The sequence below is a fragment of the Struthio camelus genome, chromosome 1 (genome assembly GCF_040807025.1).
Source record: "Struthio camelus isolate bStrCam1 chromosome 1, bStrCam1.hap1, whole genome shotgun sequence".
Lineage (NCBI taxonomy): Eukaryota > Metazoa > Chordata > Aves > Struthioniformes > Struthionidae > Struthio > Struthio camelus.
This window is the reverse complement of record NC_090942.1, coordinates 45,094,851-45,116,659: the sequence shown is the minus strand read 5'-3', so window position 1 is coordinate 45,116,659 and position 21,809 is coordinate 45,094,851. Positions and strand designations below refer to the sequence as shown.

General features: G+C 41.0%; 1 protein-coding gene across 3 annotated transcripts in view; it reads right to left on the bottom strand.

Moving 5' to 3' along the window:
- Positions 1 to 4,995: 4,995 nt before the first annotated feature.
- SYT1 (synaptotagmin 1) overlaps positions 4,996 to 21,809 on the bottom strand; it is a 356,739-nt gene continuing 339,925 nt past the window's right edge. For all 3 annotated transcript variants that reach the window (XM_068936351.1, XM_068936357.1, XM_068936356.1), the window contains exons 9-10: positions 12,761 to 12,894; positions 4,996 to 8,152 (exon numbers count right to left, since the gene is read on the bottom strand). In XM_068936351.1, coding sequence (XP_068792452.1) covers positions 7,946 to 8,152; positions 12,761 to 12,894 — 341 coding nt within the window. In that variant the 3' untranslated portion in view covers positions 4,996 to 7,945. The remainder of the gene's footprint in view (positions 8,153 to 12,760; positions 12,895 to 21,809) is intronic.

Here is a 21,809-nt window from a genome sequence, read left to right as displayed (position 1 = left end):
TTTTTCCTGCATTTTCCCCTCATTTATTCCCCTGTATTACTTAAAATGTCAGCTAGTGCAGTTTGCTTGCTTTGCATGCTTGCTATTATTGCATTACTAATTACTGCAGATTTAATTATGGTCATGGTGCTCAAACCTTTTGGGCAGCTATTTGGTCACGTTAAATCCAAGGAGTGAAAGCATTAAACAATTCTCCTCATGACTGGACTGGACGGGGAGATGTCGTTCTCTATGTGGTGAGAAGGTCCCTTTCCTGAAGCATGAAGCAAAGTAACAGTGATTTCCTGAATTTTCTCAGTTTTTTCTTCTAGAGAATTAAAGGTTCAAACACAAGACAATACGTGGCCTAGGTAGGAATCATCTTTGCTCTGGCACAAGTCTGTTGCTAGATACTTTTGCTCTAGTTCTAGTATGGTAAAAGCCTGTAGCTAGGAAACATTTATTCATTTGCCCCACATTTATTTTTCTGTTAATTTTAAAAGCCTCCATAAATGTCTTATATTTGCCCCAAGACTGGCTGGTTTTGGACCTATTTCTCGCAGCTTCTTCTTGGCAGAGACTCTCTCAAATCCTTTTTACACCCTGTGTCTGAGCTACAGAGACTTACCTTATTCAGCTGTCATGGAGAGTTTCTTTTTCTGTACCAGATCATATAACAGCTGTTATCAGGATAGCATTTTCCAGTAGGTAATTTTCAGGGATTAGTTTTGACCTCTGAAAAGCATTTTTACACATTTGCATGGAGGATGTGATGTCTCAGTGGCAGCAGTCACTGTAACGGGGAAATGCCCTACTGAAGTTAGGAGGCATCCCAGCTGGGATACCGGTGTCCTAATGCGCCTGCTCCTTCCAGGGACCACAGTACCTCTACACAGTACTGCGCTGGGACGTACTGACATGTCCTATGGATTTGCAAATTATTTCTACAACTAAACATATTCCAAATAACACGTGTGAAGTTCAAAAATGCATGTGAAATTAGTAATTTGAACACCTTATTTGTACTCCCACTTTATCATGTGCTTTTATGTGCATCATTGGAAACTATTGAGAAGAAAAGTCTGGTTTTTTTCTATCAGTAATTTCTGTAAGAAAAAGAGGTTCTGCCTACATTGTCTTTAATGGCTCGAACAGATCTCCTACATTCTGATCTTCTTATTTCAGATCACCTCTAAGAACAGTTTTGTTCATAGCTTGTCCAGAAGTGATCAGTAGTATTTGGGTTAAAGTGCTTATCTGAATAGTTAGTTCTCAGTAGATGAAGATAGCCTCATAATTTAGAGCTGTTCCAGCTGAAACAATTTTACACCATTGGTAAATTTTGCCAACTCATCTTTCAGCTCTGTTTTCCAAATCATTAATAAATATTCAACCACAAAAATGAATCTCTTAACACCCCACTGTTGATCTTATACTATGTTGAAGTTTGAGCATTTATTCTTTGTTTTTTTTTTGTCCTGACCAATTTCTAATCCATGAAAAGAGCTCTACCATTTACCCTTTGATTACTTAATTTCCTTGATAACCTTCCATTACGGCATTTGTCTGTCAGTGACAGATCACGGTGTGGGATTGGAGAGGAGTGAGTGTAGCCATAAGAAGTTTGACAGAGGCTACTGAAGCAAGAAGTAGATCGTTCGAGCTAATTAAGCAATTTAGTCACTTTTAAAGACTTCAAAGCTAACTCTTTGAAGTTCTTAGCTGAGTTAAACAATAGAGGCAACCTTTTATATGAAGGAAAGAAAATACACGCAAACCTTTTGACTTTGTGAATGTCACAGAGAATATCTCCAAAAAATAGGTTTAATAATATTGCCAGTTTTGCAAAGAAGAAAATATCTTGAGTGGGATGTAAGTTACTGAGCCTGAGTCTTTGACGAGAATGAGCAGATGCTAATGTTTCTGACCAAGTGTGAAATAATTGCCTTGAGCATAACATGCCAGATTCCAAACTGTCAGGCTTTCAATCAGGATATACAGCCACAGATCCTCCTCTCTGTGAGCAGCGGTCTACGGGAGAAGACAAATATACTATAAGCCCAATTTGGAATTCATCGATTACAGATCCATTTTCAGTGTTTTGAAGCAACTCTCAGTGGTAGTGGGTGCTCTTCTTAGGAAAGAGAGACACGAAAGAAGAAACCTGCTAGAGTAGTAAGTACGTGTATCTGATGAATAAAGAGAGAATTGTCCGTGGACTCTGGAAGAACAAGGGCAAAATTTGGGAGATATGTGCAGGAGTGTGGGGTAATCTTGATTAGCAGATCAGAGAATATTCTGCCACTTTTATGTATCGATCTTCTGACATTTTGACAAAACCTGATGTTGCCTCTTTTTAACGTATGACACGAGTGTATCACGTACTGAATGTTTTTGTTGTTTTTTGTAAGCAATAATAGAGTATACAAAGTTTTGAAATGGTTGACTGAAATTAAATGTGAGCTGTCAAAATGATGAGTCTGGTTCTGTCAGAAGATGAAATTGTTTGTCTGGGTTTTTTCTCTAAATGGCTGGATCAAAAGCTCACTATGTTTTTGGCATAGCGCATGTATACAACAAAAAGATTAAACCACTCGCCTCTCCATCTTCTCACCACCTAAAAAAGCTTGGAAGACGACTCTTTACCCCCTGCCCCCAGCATATCTGGCCTCTTCATAAGCTCCATGAAGTATGTCTAGAACATCCTCTAGTTTATAGAACCTTCTTTTTAGGTTGAACACAGCAAGATCTTTAAGTAAACTGCTTGTGTCTGAAAATATGGCGTAGGTGTCAGTCACAAAGTACCGTAAAGAGTTAAACTTCTTTCTGTGCTGGTTTGTCACGTACTGTTGCAACTAGTCTTCTGTGCAATATTAAAAGTATTCTCTATATTGAGTATGAAAGGACTTAATGCACATAAGGTAAAGGTAACTAAGATTCAGCAAAACTGTGAGCTATGCTTTAAAAAAGGTGCCATCAAAGCAATCATTAAACACATAAAACAAAGCAGTGTAAGAAGAAATTCCTCTCTGTGATATATACAGAAAATCATTTCAGCATATATATTTTTTTTTCCTCTGGACAGTAACCAAAACAAAGTTTGGCTTCTAACTGACACTAAAAATAGGGGCTGGACAAGAATTTGCTAGATGTATGAAAAGCAGGACAGTCTGTGTATAAAAAACTGAACTGGGAGCCTGGAGTGAAAATGCTAATGCATAAATAAACAAGGGAACTGACTGTTAGAGTAATCAGAAAATATAATGATCTAATTCTTGCTTTGCATAAATAACAGGCAATTAACTTTCATTGACTCATGATGTGAAGAGTGATCGAAAGATGTAGATCCTTGGCTTTGGTAACTGAGTCTGTCAGTTGGGAAGAATGTTTTTCTTGACAGTTGATTAGGGGTTAAATGAGCTGAATAAAATTGGTAATTTTTGCTGCTTTTCCTACTTAGTATAACAGCTATTATATGAAGCATTTTTCCTTACATTAGTTGTAAATGACTAGCTTTACCTGATTAGCTCTGTTAGAAGAACTCATTTTGATTGACAAAGAGGGTATTCTCAACATGAGCAGAAATGGCCAATATGTGCAGGATCAAAGTGTTTTTATTTATTTACATTGATAGCCTACAATCCGAGTCCATTCTTAAGCAAACTGCTGCTCTTAGGGAAGTGCGTGCTTGGTCTGATCTTGCAGCAGCTTGGATGACAAAGAGAGGACCACCTTGTAGCAGAAAGGACCAGCAGCATCTCATAGCTCCACAGCTTGGTGCCTGCCGAAGTGCCTGCTTGGTCTGATCTTGCAGCAGCTTGGATGACAAAGAAAGGACGACCTCGTAGCAGAAAGGACCAGCAGCATCTCAAAGCCTCCACAACTTGGTGCCTGCTGGTTTCTATAGGGAAGTACCTTGAAGGATTGAGAGTGTTACCTCAGCTCCTGCAGACCGAACAAGCAGCACCTCCCCGCAGGTCTGCAAAGCCACAGATGCAGGTCTTGGTCATTGGCAGTTTTGAAAGAGCAACTGCTCTCAGATTCGCTTTGGCACCAAGAGCCTCCTGGAGATGGCCTGCCCTCACTTGCTGAGAGATTGAAGGTGAAGTGGCATCTCATCCGTTTGGTGCTCATTGACTCTAGGTGATGGGAAAAAAAAAACCAGCTGGGAGAAAAGAGAGCACATGCTGAGCAGGAGGAATAGGGAAGGTGGTCTGCCCTGGAAACACTTACAAAATGCTCACACTAATTCTTAGTAAGCCTTGGTGCAGTCAATGGCTGTGTTTAAAAGGGTACATATCAGTAATTACCATAATGCGATTCCTGAAAGGAATGGGCATATTTCCTTTGAGAGCAGGGTAGCAGGGATTGCTGCAGAAAATGATTATATAAAACAAACATGGCTACAGGTTTTTTTGGGCTATTTCTCTTGATAGGCTCAGGAACTTAAATTACTTCATCGCACAATGCTGTTTTGATCATTTTTTATTTGTGGATTCACCTCCTCCCACATCGTTTTTTCCACAAACAGTATTAATCTCTTATTTAATGATCTTAAGGCTGCAAGAAGCTTGATTTTGTGGCAAGCTTAGAAGCAGCTCATGCATCTAGGTTAAAATATGCCATCTCTGTCCAAACTGAAACCTCTACTGCTGCTGTAACGCAATTCCCTGGAGTACTGCATGGGGCACTACTTGGCATTTTGTCACTGTATAAAAACTAGCCTATGTTTTGATAAAGAATGATATTCTTGGAGGCCAAATAATCAAAATCCTTGGGAAAACAGGGTAATACCTCTTAGCCTGCAATAGAGATGAAGAACTCCTCTGCTGGCAAACGCCTGGCTGCAGCTCAGTGTCTTGTGAAAGACCACACCAGGGAAAGCAGCGGTTAGCAGCTCCTCTGAAGGTGAAGCAGCCGTTACAATTGGAAAACTTGCTAAATTATGACTGTGCTAAAGTTTTAGGGTGAAAAAATTTTTTTTAAACTTCAAATCAGAAGAGAAACACTAAAACATCAACAGGAAATAAAACATTTTTATTGAATATCTGTGTAATATGTATGTTATTTTAACGACAATTGGAAAACTACTGTGGGAAGTCACTACACAAAGTGAAACAAAATATAAACCACCTCATCAAAAATGAAGGTAAAATACGGCTAAAGTTGTCAGCTCGCGGGCCACGAGCGATATGGCAGGATAAAACACCCCAAACATTTCTACAAGATACAGAGAAAACCCACACAGAGAAACACTCAAGCAGGCAGTAAATATACACAAAGGCAACTAGGATCTTTCTACAGCATCAGATTCTAATACTTCACACAGCTTTGTCAGAAAGGTACATGTGGCTTCTTTGAGGATGAAAATGTCATCTTGGTCATATAGCAGGTTCAGTCTCTGAGAATCATAGTACATTACAAACCAATTCTATGGTGACATTCAGTCTGGCAGTGTAGGAAGAGAAAGCATTAAGAATACCTTCACACAATGCATCGGCTCTGGCAGTTTGAACCTGCAGCTATCCTGAATGAACAACTTAAAGTTGGTATCATGAAGCTGAATATCTGCTCTCTTGCTGGAAATCTCTCTGTCTAGTTCTTCTTCTCTTTGGTGGGGTTTGGTCCTTAAGGTTAAGATTTTAAAGTATTCCAGCTTGATGCTTTGCATGTATGCGCCTGTTTAGATCAGAAAATGTCTCACTTGTGTTTTTCCCATGTTTCATGTAAAAAAAAAAAATGGGTCTTGCTATTCTTACTTTTGGAGGTGGGGAGTGATTCAGATTTTTTTATTCTCCCATTTCTATGCTGCTTCCTGTACTCCCAATGTACTGAAAATGTTGGTGCTTGGCCATCTCACTGACCCCTCAGACTGTCACACCTCTCTCAGGAGCAGAGCCTTGGAGCAGGGTGTAGAATTTAGTTTTCAGTACAGAATTCTGTGGTCACATCCTTCTTTTTTTCTTTTTCTCCCGCTAATAATTTGTTTTAGATGCAATTGATAACATCATTAATAGTTCACATCTCATGCCTCCGTCCAAAAGGTATAGCAATTCCACATTTCTGGGGTAGTTCGCGGTGCTGAAAATAATTAATCTTCAAAGCATTATGAATATATTCACAGCTCGGAAAGATAAACAAGGGGCCTCAAAGGATGGTACATAAGATCGAAGTGATGCCCTAAATGACCTGATGAGATGCTACAAGCTGAGATGACATGCTTTCTAGCCGTAAGATGACTGTCCACAATAAGGGGGGGGGGGAGGAGGGTGGTTGGAAACGTAGAATATTGCACAGGGCTTGACAAAATGCTGCGTGGTCAACCCAGTCTATATAACATCCTTGTCCCCTGCATAGCTCTCCAGTTCTAAATTGGTCCGTAATAACTAGAACTGCTTGTGCTATGCGGTCCTTCGGCAGTGCAGTAGAAGGGAATGGCAGTATTATTACAATATCACTACGGAATAAATTGATTGCTATCCACTGAGAAAACTACATTTCTAAGCACACACGGCAGTCACAGTGATACACAGAGCAGTCTTTCAAGACTCTTATGGAATGACTAATAGCTTCATAATAGTGCCATTTACTACATAATAACATTGAAAACATTTAAAAACTCCTCCTGAAACGAGCATCTAGTATACAGAAGAGGTTGCTTCAGTTTTCTAGAACTTGTTCTTTGTTTGTTTTCACTTTTTTTTTAAAGGACAAATTAAAACTTAAGTATAAATAGTATATAAAAGGTCACTAGCTGTTCTCTTTTGGCTTACTTTGAAGTGCATTTAGAACTATGGCTAAATTTTGTCATCTTCTGATGGGATTACAATACTGTCTGTTTACCATGAAACTATTTTGTATAATAAACTCACACGGCTGTGTCTAAAAAATATTCTGCATTCCTTCTTAATCTGAGTTAGTATAATAAAATATTTTGTTACAAAGTCTAATGTGCAAACTCATTATCATGTGAAATCGTGGATGGAATTCACAGTATGCAAATTTTGTATAAAGGTGATAACGGAGAGCTGCTACTCTTGTTTTCATGGCAGCACGTCGCTACTGTTGAATCTCTCCCCCCCCCCCCCCAACCCCTCGCCCACCCCCCAGCCCTGCACAACCCTGCAATGCTGTTACTTCGGGTGGTAGATGAAGTTGTCGCCTCCTATGGAACTGCTTCCTCAACTTCCAATCTAAAGCCATTTCAGTCTGTTGCGTGTTTGCTTTGGAATATGTACAGGAAAAGTTCTCGCCTGGCTTCTGGCTACATTTCCTTGAGGTCAGCCACGGAGCTGCTCAGATCATGCTAAGTTGCCTGTGAAAGAAGTCTACCAAATTGGATTTGCCCCTCCCAGATTCACTGTGTACGTGTAGCGTGTTAGTAGAACGGTTCAGTTGAAAGCTCAGATTTAAGTTGTCCTTTAAGATGTCAGTGTAACACTACTAGTGCCTTACAAGTTGGAAATTTTTTCTGGAATGCAGACGATACAGTAGTTACCCTATAATATATTATCAGCTCTCCTATATCTCAGTCAATTTACATAATTTAAAATAGAACATCTTATTAAAAACATCTAGATATACACAGATTAGGAAACGCTTACAACATACAAATACACAAACTAGAAATAAATTCTCAGCATACTGTTGATATATACAACTGTGTGATACAATAAATAATTTCTGTCATGCTCTATCTACACATCATATTGCTTAAAAGAAGAGTAGATCTGGGGGGGCAGTGGTGAAATGAAGCGCCTTTAGAGGGCTCTCTACATTTAAAGTTGTGCAAATTAAAACAGGATTTTAAAAGTACAACTGATCTGTGTCAGGAACACATGGCTGGAAATGAAAGGACCCATATTACTGAGGTATTTACAGATACTGGCTAAAGAGCACTATGTGGGCAAATGCAGAAAGGCTTCTTCTTATATATATATATTTTTGTAATTTAATTTAATTTAATTTACTTCTTGACTGCCAGCATGGCATCTACCTCTTCCTCGGGCTGTAAGGTGTGCCACTGTGCAATGGGCCGCCGGGGGTTGGCCAGCATGTCTGACCAATGTCGCAGCTCCGCGCCAGTGCTGTTGTAGCCCACAAAGACTTTCCCGATGGCATCGTTCTTGCCAATCTTGTCATAGTCCAAAACAGTCACAACAATTTGCACTTTCTAAAAGGAGACAAAGAAAGACCAGTGAGCATCCTGGAAGGTGGGCAGGGATGAATCTCAGGACAGACAACTGCAATTCAGACTCTATGCATACCAAGTGGGTAAGTGCAGTCAGAGCAAATTCCCTCCAACAATAAGCAAATTCAATTCAAAGCTTTCAGTGTTTGCTTCTTATGAGTCTTGCAAAGGAAATTAGGTTCAAAACCTTCACGTTCACTTGAAATTCGTCCCTTTGCATCAAAGAGCATCATACGGGAACCAAAGCAGTATTCTTCCTTTAACAGATTAACAACTTGTGGATTTTTTTGTTGTTCTTTAGAAGAATCAGACTGTTAGAGGTCTACAGAGCTAAAAGTGAGATCTTAAGCTAAGCTAAATGAAAAGCAGTGCAATTTAGCACATCACTATTAAGTAAGTTAAACTCAGCAGGTGCAATTCAGAAACGGCTCTGCTCCAAGGTATAATCTGCAATGTCTAACTTCATTCTGTTAGTTGCCCTTCTACTTCTAAACTCGGTCCCAGCCACCCAGCATGCTGGTTACTTGCAGCTAAATTCATAAGATAGCCCTCACAGTTTATATACCTCTGTGTGTGTGTGTGTGTGTGTGTATAAAGGAATCAAGAAAATGGCCTGGATGTGCAGGGGGCGATGGAAAGCAGTATAAACCATACTGTTTCAGGCCTCTGACACAGCAGCTCTGCCAGATGCTCTGGAGTCTGACCTGCGACTGTGCCAGCCCTGGAGTACCACTTCCGCTGTAGGACCAGTAACCTCTGGCAAACGCGGTTAAACTATTCCCACAAAATCTGCGAGAGCCCATCTGTCAGAGCTCATAGACAATTTTCCATTCGCTTAGACTGGGGCAAATTGAGAGGTGATGTTCAAGTTAGGCATTCGCGTATGTGTTTGCGTGCGCATGCACTCATTCCTCTCCGTCAGGTCATTAATATTTGTTAAAACAGCACGGGCAGCTATTCCTCCAGTGGCATGGTGTTTTCTCAACGGCATCTAGGACTTAACAGCTTTGGACTGATTTTACTTAGCAGTAAACACTTTTCCTGAGAGGCTTTAATTTTTAAAGAGGAACATGCAGCTATTTTCCTGACTTTGTTCCATCCCATGATAAACACATACAGCTCCTTATTCCACATACAGGTTTCTTGAATTGGAGGAAGAAATGCACTGAAGCGCATTTCTTCCAGAAAAGTCATTATTCTCAAGCATCAGGTTTTTTAACTTAAGGTTTAAGTAAAAGTAGATCCTTGAGCTCTTATTAGCATGTTTAATTTCGTTGCCAGTAATAGGATTAATCTTTTAAGAGTGATTTATTCTTTTAAGCACGTCTACAAGACCAGACTCAGGAGGGTCCCTTAGAAGATTGTGCAAATCACTGAGCCAGAGAAAGACATGCTTACAAAAGGCACAAAAGTATTTACATAGCTGCTGCTGACAAAAGTGTACCTCCGACACAAGACTTTCCCCAGAGCACTCATGATAAAAATGCAACATCCTTAAGCCAGTGTTCCTAGATGCCAAAATGATGCTTCAGTGTTGTTGTTTGCAATATCCTCACTTTTAATGTTGATGGTACCTCCCCGAATGAACGTTTCTGTTTTAGATGCACGGTACAATCACAGATATAGAAAGCAGGCATATTATTTTATGGTACAAAAAATCTGCCTGCTGTACCTAGAAGCTAGTTACTGTTGGATTTTTTGTTGTTAATCATAGCAAAACAATAGGCACTGTAAACAAAGAAAGACACTTATTCATTGATCAATAAAGCTCAGATGATTAACTCTTGTGATGACTTTCAGCTCATGGTCTCTGGCTTAAACCTACAGAGAACTGTGAGCATCTCTGCCCCTTGGTACTGCATATTGAAGGAACAACTGCAGTGTAATAAAACAACTGGTGCTAGTGGAAAGCACCACCTCTGCTAACAAACACTGGGATTAGCAGTTTCTTTGGTGTGAAAGGGGCATTCCTGCGAGCGAAAGGGTCTGGAGACATGACCACTTTGCTATGTACGGCCATGATCCGTTTCGAAAGTGGCAAAACATAGGCTTGATCTGCCTGTATCAGCAGGGCTTGGCTTCCCAGTGGGGCCTCCCATTGCCTTTCAAGATGTAACTTCTCTTTTAAGGTTTTGTTTTTAAAACCTGCTGCTCCACCATTATCTTCTTTGCACCAGTCTTCTGTGATAATGCACAGCTGTGAACATGAGCTTACATACACATTTCCCTTAAGAGCCAGAATTTGTGTTTGCTATTAAATTGTTGAAAAATGTTAATGTTTGCCTCTTTTTAAATTCCATGGCTGTACTGCTATTGAGCTGCAAAATCAGCTCTGCTTTCCTTCCATGATCTCTCTTATCTTTGCTTTCATACCATCATGAAACTGGAATAACTGTTATTTTCTTATTTGACAGTGAAAGTTTACTTAATGACTTATACATGAATTAGCCAAAGGTCACCGTGATTCTTTTACACTATTAATTCTAAGTAACATTTAAAATGTGTTTTTCTAATGATGAAATTACTTCAGAAGCCATAATGAAATCACTTCTAAATACAGTCTTTTATAACGAATTTCAAAATACATTGGCATATGACCAAAGTCCATAATTACAGATTTTAAATTGCAGCTATATACTGAAGTAAATAGCTATAAAGTCATTCCCATAAACTTATCAAAATATGCAGCAGAATTTTGAGCAGTTAAACTACAACTCTTTCTAAAGGGCCTATTACCACTTTTTTAAACTGATGTAGGATTAGAAGACAAAATGCCCAAACACCTACAGAATACACCTGCTCTGGTTCTTAGATGCTGATTACGAGCTTTTTCACAAGCGCACAGACTAACTTTCATTAAAATCAATGGGCATTAGGTCCCACTGGATTTCCCACTTTCTGATTCCTAAACTCCACAGGCACCTGTACACACTATGGGATGTGAAAAAAACTCTTACATGAGCTAGTCGTGCTTCCAAGTCACTATTCCCGGGGCCTCATCTTGTCTACTACAGTTGCTATAAAAATCCAGAATATAGACTGTCAAAACCCTTACCATGCTCCCATCTCATCAAGAAGATGCTGCAAGTTCCTATAGCCTAAGAGTTTTCTCTGAAATGGGCTCTTGGCTCCAAATTTGGCCCAAGCCGTTTAAATCCCGACAGTCGCAAAGCATCTAAAACTCATTCCTAGACCTCTCTTAACAACCCACAAAAGTAAGAATTCCCTGGCTGTTGCCTTTAAAGCAGGGAGGCTCCTGAAAGTACCCTTTCCACCCTTAGGCCCACGCAGAAAAGATATTGTCTTGCTAAAGAGCTCCAGGCTCACAGGGCCCCCAGGCAGGTGGAAAGCCAGCATGCAGCTCTTGCCTCCAACACATCCTGCCCTGTCCATGTCCTGCCCTGTCACTCTAACAAGCGAGCAAGAGAGAAAACATGATTCAACAGTAATGGTTAAGACTTAACAAAAATGTAGGTGGCCCATAACAACTGATGTTCGTGAAGTTTACACAAGCTGGATCAGAGGACGGACCCAAGGTCTCTCCCTTTCCCAGTGAACCACCCAGCTTGCAGGGCAACTTCGGCTCTGTGGCCATTTACTTCGTTATTTAAGAAGAACAATCCCAACACAAGCCGTAGCCACAGGTGATTGGTGTACATGCTTGAGGCATTGAAGATACAGGTACAAATTCACGTAGGGAGGGCAGGCTACGGCGTGTGTATTTCCCATATGTCTCTGAGACGGTTAAGGACACCTCCACCCCTTCTCCCGTGAGAAAGGCTTAGTTAACGTCAGGAGAAGTTAAACCTGAGTGAGAGAGGACTTGCCTCCCAGCAGCCCACAGGCAGGTATCTAAGTCCCTGACAAATGGCATGGTCCCTCTTCCTGGCATTTTCCTTGGCTAGCATAGCTGACTTCCAGCTCAGTGTGTTGGCGTCTGAGAGCCCCCGTTTTAGGCACTGAGATCCCCAGCAACAGCACCTGGAGAACTCTTTGGGCTATAACTCCACTGAGTTGCCAGGAAAACAGATACTGCAGTCCTGACCGCTGAGACTATCAAATGCCTTTCCAAGGCACATAGGAACCACTGAAAAAGTTTTCATGGTGTGGTGGAAAACAGAAAAAAACTTGTGATTAAATAGTGTGTTTTACTTAAGATGGGATGCTGCAATACTTTCAACAAACAGTAACTATTAAAGCATAGGTAAAACAAATGTGATGGATGATGCCAATTTAGCATTTCAAATAATATGAGGGAAATTACTGTATATTCATTTTCTCTTATCCCTACATTTTCTGCAGGCACATTTCTTCACTGTCTCCCTGTGGATTTTTTTTTTTTCAGAAACCATTTCTGTTAACATAAAATGTCAGTTATCCATTTCTCACTGATGAATCAAAGCTTCGTAAGTACTGTGCATTTTATCTGTTCCCTCTTGAAGCAGTCACACTCATCTAATGTAGCGCAAGACTGGCACCTAGGTGCTAATGAAGGCATGCACACGTGATAATTAACAAGGTTCCTGTTAAATATTTATCAGGGCTGAGAAATGGAATGCAGAGAGAAGACAAAACACTGTTTGACATTACCTGAATTTGCTCGAATGGTACTTCAAAGCTGAACGACTCATTGTAGTAGGGATTCAGGGTGTTCTTTTTAATTGTCGTCTTTTTCTTCTTCAGCCTCTTACCATTCTGCATCAGATGGATTTTCACATAGGGATCTAAATAATCACAGAGAAGAGGAAGGGGTAAGAAAGGGAGTTTTGTGTGTTTTGTACAGATTTTAATCCCCTAGAATGGAGGGGAAAAAATTAAAAGAACTATTTTTAATAAAAAACACCTCATATTTCCACAAAGTCTTCATCTCCATTACTGGACGTATGGAGAAGGAAAATAGCTCCTGTAAGATTACAAGGTGTTCCTGGTGGAATAACACACAAACTATTTTTTGCACTGTCTCCTTAACAGCGCTAGGGAGGGGTAAATTCCCACCCGGTTTCGTCCTGTACTTCATGAATCGTACTGGAAATGTTTTCCTTAAATGTTATTTACTTACTGGAAAGGTTTCTCCGCAATGGGGCCTGGCACGGTGGAGTGGTTTTCTCTAAGCCCCGTGAACGCTGCTGAAAGCAAGCGTGCGGCGATCTGGGTGCGGAGCGGCTGGCCGCTCTCTAACCGCCAGGCAGCTCTTCCCATCGCTCTCCTGCGAGGATACTGCCGTTTGTCCCGTCCTCTCACCGCCCGCCCCGTGGTGACTGACACAGCGTAGTATGCGTTAGTCTGGCACGCAGCCAGACTACATGGCCGTAAAGGACTTGGTCCCTTACGTGCCAGTTCGGTATCTTAGCGCTACATGCAGTTAGAATGAGGTTCAGGCCACAATATCCATACAAATTATGAATTGCTTTTGTGACTCTCTACTGAATTTCCGTTGTTATTTTGTGTGACGCCTGGTGGCCAAGTAACAGAACGGATTCAGTTCCTCATCAAATATTCCTCGCACAAGCAAAATTCTCAGTGAAGTTACCGCTGTGAAGTGATACCTCAGTGGTTACACTTCCAATGGAAATTTTGCCTGCTTAAAAAAAAAATAGAAGTATCAGTCTTTAACCTGTCGCAGGACCCATGTTCCTATTTAGAGAATGAACTTGCAGTTCTTCTTTCACAGTGGTGTAAATTAGCAGTACTTCCACCGAGCTCAGTCATGTTTTTTGCCTGAAGCACCGTTTGAAGAGACTTGAGCTCATCTTTTCCAACAACCCGTACGCTAGTGTCACCAAAACCTGGGTAGGTTACCACTCTTGGCTTTAAGTAGCTGAACTGTGATGGTGGTCTAGGCAAGCCTTCCCTCCCTACAGCTTAGTAGGAGCCACACAAAACTCCTGCCAGCCACAAGTCATTTGTGGCATCAACTAAGAGAACCTGAATGCGAGCTATCAAGGGAAAGGGCTTCTCTTTCCCTTTCTGAGAAAAGGATCAAGGTACGGAAGAAAGACGAATGAACACTGAAATTAAATATTATCACTATGAACAAACCATCCTTTAAGACTGTCCAATGAAACTCATGCTTGGATTATCTGAAAAGAATTGCATTCAGCTACAGTCAAAATATGCCTTACTGTGAAAGGCCTAGGAGTCCAGAGCAGTGAAGTTACTGGCGTGACTTGCTCACACCCTGTGGTACCTACAAAGGAAATGTAACTTTGGTGGTGGACTCTTCAGGCCAGCAATCAAAGGTATAGTAAGATCCAAAGTCCGTTAGAAGAAACTAGACAAATTCTAACTTAGAAATAGGCACATATTTTAGCAGTGAGACTACTGGAATAGCTTCTCGATGCTTGTGGTGAACTCTCTGTTGTGTGACAAAAGCGAGTTGTGTGAGAGTTGTGTTGCGTGAGCTAAGACTTCCCCGTCCCCCAAAAGATTCAAGTTCAAATATGAATTAAATCTGGGTAGTTCCACGCTCTGGGCTAGACAGGGGACTGCAAGGCTTCCTTTTGGCTGCTCAGTGTACGAATTAAGGAGCGTTATGTGAAGAGCATCAACGTTAACAAAAAGGCAAGCGAGTTCCAGTTCCTCTTGAATACTGGATTCAACAGCACTGCTAATAGGGTTCTGAAGGTGGAAAACAGCTAAACCTGGAGTCCCTCAACATTAACTGATACTTGAGAAGAATCCATTTATCTCATCACTTTTGCTGAGGCTCCATGTCGAATGCATACTTGTTTTGACACAAAAAAAGACATTTTCGGTATAGATAATAAATCGTAAGAAAATTTATCAGTTAAGAAGCCAGTGGCAGTGTGTTAAAATATGGAAATCAGATATGATGCTGTTAGAATATAACTTGAATAAGCACAGTGAGCTGGGGGGCTAAGTAGTGTTATTATTAAGAGGGAAATGAATTTAGTGGATATAAGTCAATTGTTTACTGACCTCTGTGCATGTATGGACCATATACACAGATTGGATGTTTTTTCATATGCCCATCGAGAACTCTATAGTAATGGTTTATACAGCAGTGCAGGTATATATTCCTATCTACACAAACACGCCGTATTTTGGAGGAAACTATTTTTAACCTAGAATTCAAGTGTATGTGAATGCTTGGGGATTGCTTGCACATTCACTTAAAACGATTTGCTTCTATTGACTTTATGAGATTCTCTATCTTCACGCTGAGAGCAAAATCTGACCCTGGATATCTCATGGCCGTGGGGCCAGACAAAGAAGCTAGGTTTTTGCGGTTTCTTTTTCATGTGCTAACCAGCTTCTTACGTTTGTCCATCAGGTGATTTATTTTGAGTTAGGCTCAATGAAAGGCCAGTTGTAGTAGCAAAGATCCAAATGGTACTAGACTGCCAATGTAGTGCAGAACTGGCAGTGATGGCAATGATCCCAAATAGATCACAGAAGGGGGTATATCATGTGGGCCAGAATCCTTGGTTTTTTCAGAGCAACCTGAGTGTAAAATTGTCATGCCAAACCAAATGCACATTAAATGTCACCTATATGAAATCATATTTCTAATTCTAATTTCAGAGGAAAGTATTAACTAACATTTGTTTTACTAATCACAGAAATGCTGCAAACCAGAACAAGGTGTCCAGCTCAAGTAAGTGCATGGGCCATTAGAGATTTTAACTGAGTTTATTCTCATCAGTTTGTACATCCACTTTCTATTTCTCCTGGTCTTACCTAGTTCTCCCCTCTCTTTATTGTTCTGGGTCTCATAAAGGGCCCCCCCCCCCAAACCCTGCATTATCTTCAGTTACACTCTCCTTTATCCCACCACATTATCGCTAACTCCCTTAACTCTTCAGTAATCTATTTCCTTGTGATCTACACAGACAATCTGATGCCGAAGCGCACGCTTTCTTGAGACTTCACAAATAAATCTCTGAAAAAGAAAGATTTCGGTTCCATCAAATAACAGAAGCTGAACTGCTTGGAGTCAATTATTGCAAGAAGGGAGGATAATCAAAAGGAAGCACAATCTCTGAAAAGTGCCAGCCTCTAGTGATTCTTCTGAGATAAAGTTTAGCGCTAATGGAAACTGCTCTTATCTGTACTTGTAACATAACCTCAGTGCAGGCACCATTACTCATGCTGAGTAATACTTTAATATGTAAATAGTCTCACCGAATAAGCGAGACTGGTAAGGATGACAGAACTTACATTGCAGCCCAGCAATGAAATAAATTGTATGCTAAGTGCATAGGTGGGCATAAAGGGTGGAATTCTTTTGACCAAATGTGAATGTCTGCCTCTGACGCCGTCATCTCTAGCCGATTAAAAGAAATAAGCATTTCTCTTCAGGTACTCTGGATAATTATCTCATCCCAGAGTAGATACTTGTCTTTGGTCAAGTGAATTGCACCCCAAAAATATTTATTTCTCTCCACTGAGCAATTAGCTGTGATGTAAACAGTTATATTGCAGACATTCAAAACTAGAAGAGGTGAACATCACTCTGTTTTTTCCTACAATTTTATTCCCTTCAAGTCAAGAGAGATTTACGTCTACATTACATCCACAGGTATCTGCGCGTGGACCTAACCCTCTACATAAAAGACGGAATACTGCATCCAGATGTCCCTCTGCTAAAGGGACCTTGCTTAACAACTCATGTTAAGCAATGTGTGGGATTAAATAAAATTCTGCTATTTATTCCCTCATTAACGGTCTATCCATGAATGCTAAAAAGCTGTAAAATTCATAACTAATTGTGCACTGTGGATTTTACAACAACATCTCAAGGGAGGCTGGCTGAACAGCTTTTAAAGCACTGGGGGACCAAGTGACATATTTTGTTTTCCTGAATTTTACAGCAAGATGCCAATACATTATTTAAAAGACAATTGAAATGGTATGTAATAACAGGTAAAGCCTCCTTGATTCATTTGGACTGCAAGACCAATCTACAAATAAAACCCTCTTAAAATAAAGGCTAGTTCATCATCATCATGATATAGACAAGATGTACTTAATTATTAGAGGTCTAAAAAAAGCAAGCTTGACATTTGAAAGAAAATACCACATCTCAGAAAAAGAAAATCATGGCTCATGGAAATATCTGAGGAAAAACTGAAACTTGAGAATGACTGTTGGGAGATTTTATGATGAAAATTATGTTACAGAGATCAATAGTTAATGAAAAATCATTTTCCACTTTGCTAGGATAGAAGTTAGCATGCACATTTCCAAGTGTATGGATCTTCAGCAGAAAAACGTCAACAAAGTACCCGGCTGGGAATGGTTTCACTACAATGTTTTTTTCTGAACACAAACATAAAGATGGTGCTGATCTTTGATAAATATTTGTAAGGCTCCTGTAATCTAATCAAAATACGAAAAGCAAGCAGCTAGAAAGTGACAAATTTGAAAAAACGCTGCAGGGAAAACACTGAAAATTGATTAGGTGTGCAATTACAGTCCCGCGTTGGGGGAGGTGGGGTGTAGCGGTTTAAAGGAAAAAACCATGCACAGCTCTGTGCAATGGGATCAGGCAAAACCTTCTGCAAGCCTAGCGCTAAGCCTAACGTGATTAATGGGAAAAAAACCTGAGCCAGAACAAACTAGCAATAAATACAACTGAATAAAGATTCATATGACAAAACACTGTAATAAGAAGATGTTCTCAAATAAAATGTAGAAACTGAGAAGAAATGCAGTGCCAGAATTGCTTCCAGCTGTATTTTTATCTTCAAAATGTTCAGGATAACTGGGTGCTAATTAGCACATTTTTTCCCATTAGAAGAAAATTTATACCAAACTCGTGCCAAAGCACACATCACTGTCATTTAGAGCCAAGGTGTCAGCAGCCAGCTGAGTTTCCATTTTGAGAAGCAGAACAAATTCTTGAAGAGCTCAGAAACTGATCCTACAAGTAAAGAAAATCAGATTTGGAAATGCAGCTTTCTATATAGCTCTGAAAACAGAGTTAGGATAGAGGTGACTTGCGGGGTGGTCATAAGTCTCGTACTGAAGAGCCATAATGACGCTCATCCTCCAACGGCCTGGCCGGATGGAGAGAAGAGGAAAGGCTAAGCCAGTGCCTTTGGCTCGAGATGGGAGAGAGCAAGAATCCGCGTCGCACCCTTCGCCCATCGCTCCTCCATGCAAACGCTCTTCAGACACATCTTTTTTGGCTCAGGAGAATGCACAATTTTATACAGCAACCGATTTCATTTCCATTAGAGACTGAACACTGACGGTGTCGGCGATACCAGTATGCTTTCTGCTGCCTTTGCAAGCAGCAGCAGCGGTGTCCACAGCCAGGGAACCGAAAGCAGCAGGGCTCCTGGGAGAAGAGCAAAATAGGCCAAACCTTCCTGGTAGTTCCCACAGATTTGCTGTTTTTTTCCCAAGGATGCTGGGACATCCTCCCTCTGCAGGCCTATAAACCCTTCTCTCCTGAGAGAGGGATGATTCACATAATGCCTGTGGCTTTCAGGGCATGGAAAATTTGTCTTAACTTTTTTTCTTCTGTTTATTCATGTGTGGAAGACAGGGGATAATTAAGGCCTCTGGAATAAAGTGTTTAGAGTGATATTGTGCCTGGACCATTATTTTTTTGATGAACGGAAAGCCTCAGATTGGGAAGGAAAGCCAGAGGGGGGAAAAAAATGCGTTATCTAGGGAAGAAGCAATATAAGGTACAATTACTAAGAAGAGCTACGGTACATTCTAGATTGCATAAAAGTTATGGCTTATTCTCATTGACGCAAGCTGTTGGGCCTTCTACCTTCTTCCACAAATGAGCAAATTAAAGGTGGAACATTATCTTTAAAGAGCAGCTGATATCTCAAGGGAAATACTGAAAAACATCCTCATTAGAAGCAATTCTCTTGGCACAAAATATAGGGTTTGTATTTTTTTCTTATCCACAACATTTCCTTGAAAACAGGATTGTTGATTCATTCTTAAAGTTTATTTGCTGCCTAACTTTCAATCCTCAGCTGATGTTCCTATTTATTTAGTTGGGTCTTCATCATAGTTTCCACAGCCCCACGAGGCTGTGGATTACTTGATGATTATAAGCCAAATCTTTAGCTGAAGCCAATGCTTGATTGCTGCACAAGAGAAAGGTGGGTAGCGAAGTATTTGTTGCAGATCCCTGCGTAGTGTTCAGGCCAGTCCTGACACCAGTGAAGCTCTTTTTAAAATCACTATAAAAGTGTGCTGTGGATTCAAGTGTGTGCCTGGCAGGTTCTCCAAACACCACCCATAGCAAACTGGCCACGAATGGAGTTAAGAGATTGCAGGTAGCCCGGTCAGGCTGCCAGAGTGGCCACGGACAGCTGTCAGTTTAGTTAGAAAGACTCATATTGCACTGGTTAACGTCTGCCCCATGCCGGTGGGTGGACTGCTTCCGACGCTGCACACACGCACGCGCACACAGGGCCCTTTCTTGCTCATGGTATTACATGTAACAGGTTAAATGGCTTCACTTGCTTTATATATTTCCCTAAGCTTCTTTAACAGAAGAAATGATAAGAGTGGATAATCAATAAATGAAAACATTTGGAAATACATATTTGATAACATTAGGCATACCCTCATAGGAATAACGGACTCCAATAGTGCATTTATGCTGGGAGAGAAGGGGTCAGGATTTATAAAAACTGACAACAGCCTGCCTACAACAAAGAAGGTTAAATGGAGAGCGTAGGGAAGCCCAATTGCAAATTAACAACTCCTCTCTGTCGTGCAGCTAAATGAGTATCAAGTTGTTGTTGAAATGCTGAATTCAGAGAACCGGAGAGCATTGGGACGAAGGAGGTGCTGTAAAACTGACAGCGAGCCAACAGCTCCCTCATCTGAGAGTCCCAAACGGAGACCGCGAACCACGCAGAGCTGACAGTAGGAGCAGAAACGTTCATCGTGGCCTAAGGGCTATTTAGCTGGCAGATGAGTCTGTAATTCCACCCATAGCGCTTCCAACTGGAACATAACAGCAAATGTTACAATGCCAGATGGGGAAAGTAGCATAAAGCTGAAAAAAAAAAAGCAGCAGCCAAAACTCTTATTTAAAAAGAGCACAAATTAGTGCTTATGAGCTTATGATTAAGTTTACTGCCAGAGCAAGGGCAGTTGATCTGGCTCCCTGGTACCCAAGCAGTTCATTTCAACGTAGTTACACACAGGCAAAACAAATAGCTTTACAGAGTGCAGTAAACGTGGGTTGAACCAACAGGAAAATGCACCTTAAGTTTTGGCTCTGTGTAAACACAGAATACCCTAGTGGAAAAAGCAAAGCTACTCAACCAAGCACTTTGTAAATGTGATTACATGGAAGCTATGAACACCAAAGCAGTAAACCTTGCTCCACTGTATTTGTACCAAAAAGGGGTGGCACTGACTGCTCATGAAGCATGAATGCAGTTAGGAGGGGAATATACAGCATGGCATTTGAAAACTTTAAAATATTGCAGAAGGTATCTGAAATTTTAGGTAGCAAAAAAAAGCATTATTGTGATATGCCATGTTTATACACAAATGGAAAGACTACTATATCATCTAAGATGAGGGAGGCATTAACATAACAGAGTGGAAAACAACTAACTGGGGTAGCGGAGAGCTACAGACACTCCAGCAGAGGAATTCAAGCTGAAGCCACAGCAGACGGGCAACACTTGAGGCAGAGAACTCCAGCGCACTGCTGAGTTTCATCTTCTGCAATGCCTTCTGATGATATGGAGAAAGAGTTAATTAGATTTATATTTATTAAATTGGTGATACTGAAAATCCCAGAACGGAGAGAATACGTAGAGGCTTAGAGCGATTCAAAGTACTGTCCTCAAGTGAACTGGTGGGGCTGGGGGCAGAAAACACACACTGACTCAGCAGGACGGACATACAGAAGAGCAGAGCCAGAAGCGAAAGCATATCATAAAGAAAAAAAAAAAAAAACTAGATAAATCATGTGGGATGTTTTAGTAGAAAAAGTAGGAACTGGGGAAATAATGGCGCATTTTGCAGGACTGCTTGTGAGTAGCCGTGAGCCTTGCAGAATGGACGGCTCCTAACAAAGAGAGGGGCACCAAAATTAGGGGCTGAGGGACAGAGTGGCAGTAGCTCGCTCTCTGGCACACGCTGCCCAGTGAAATCGATAATGCAAACAATCAGGCCCTTGGCACCTCTGCTGAAACCGAGAGCGCTGGCGGAGAGCTAGGTGCCAAACGACGGCATTCAGAGGGACCAGGCACCTGGGGGGAGCTGCCTAAACAAGTCTGCAAAAAATGCAGAGGTGAGGAATTATGTTTCGCCTTTTCAAGCCTCCACTGTTTTCCGGTTGCGTCACTATGAATGTTTTAGGCAAAACCACTGTTTCTTTGACCGAAAGACACTCCAGGAGATTTAGGAATTTTGCTTAGCTAAGCATTTCTATTTGCCTGACTGTTTCTGTGCGCTGCCAGACTTGACCTGAACATCTGGAATGACTGCCACGAGAAAGATGACAGTGCCCCACAGAGGCACACAAGGGCGAAGACCTGGAAATAACGGGGAGTAAGCCAAGAGAGGAATTACCTTCATTTGGGGAAAGGCTCTGTTAACAGGAGGAACTCGTTCAAAGAAATTAACACCAATCAGAAAGAAGTAGAAGTGATATCTAGTCAAAAAGAATACTTTG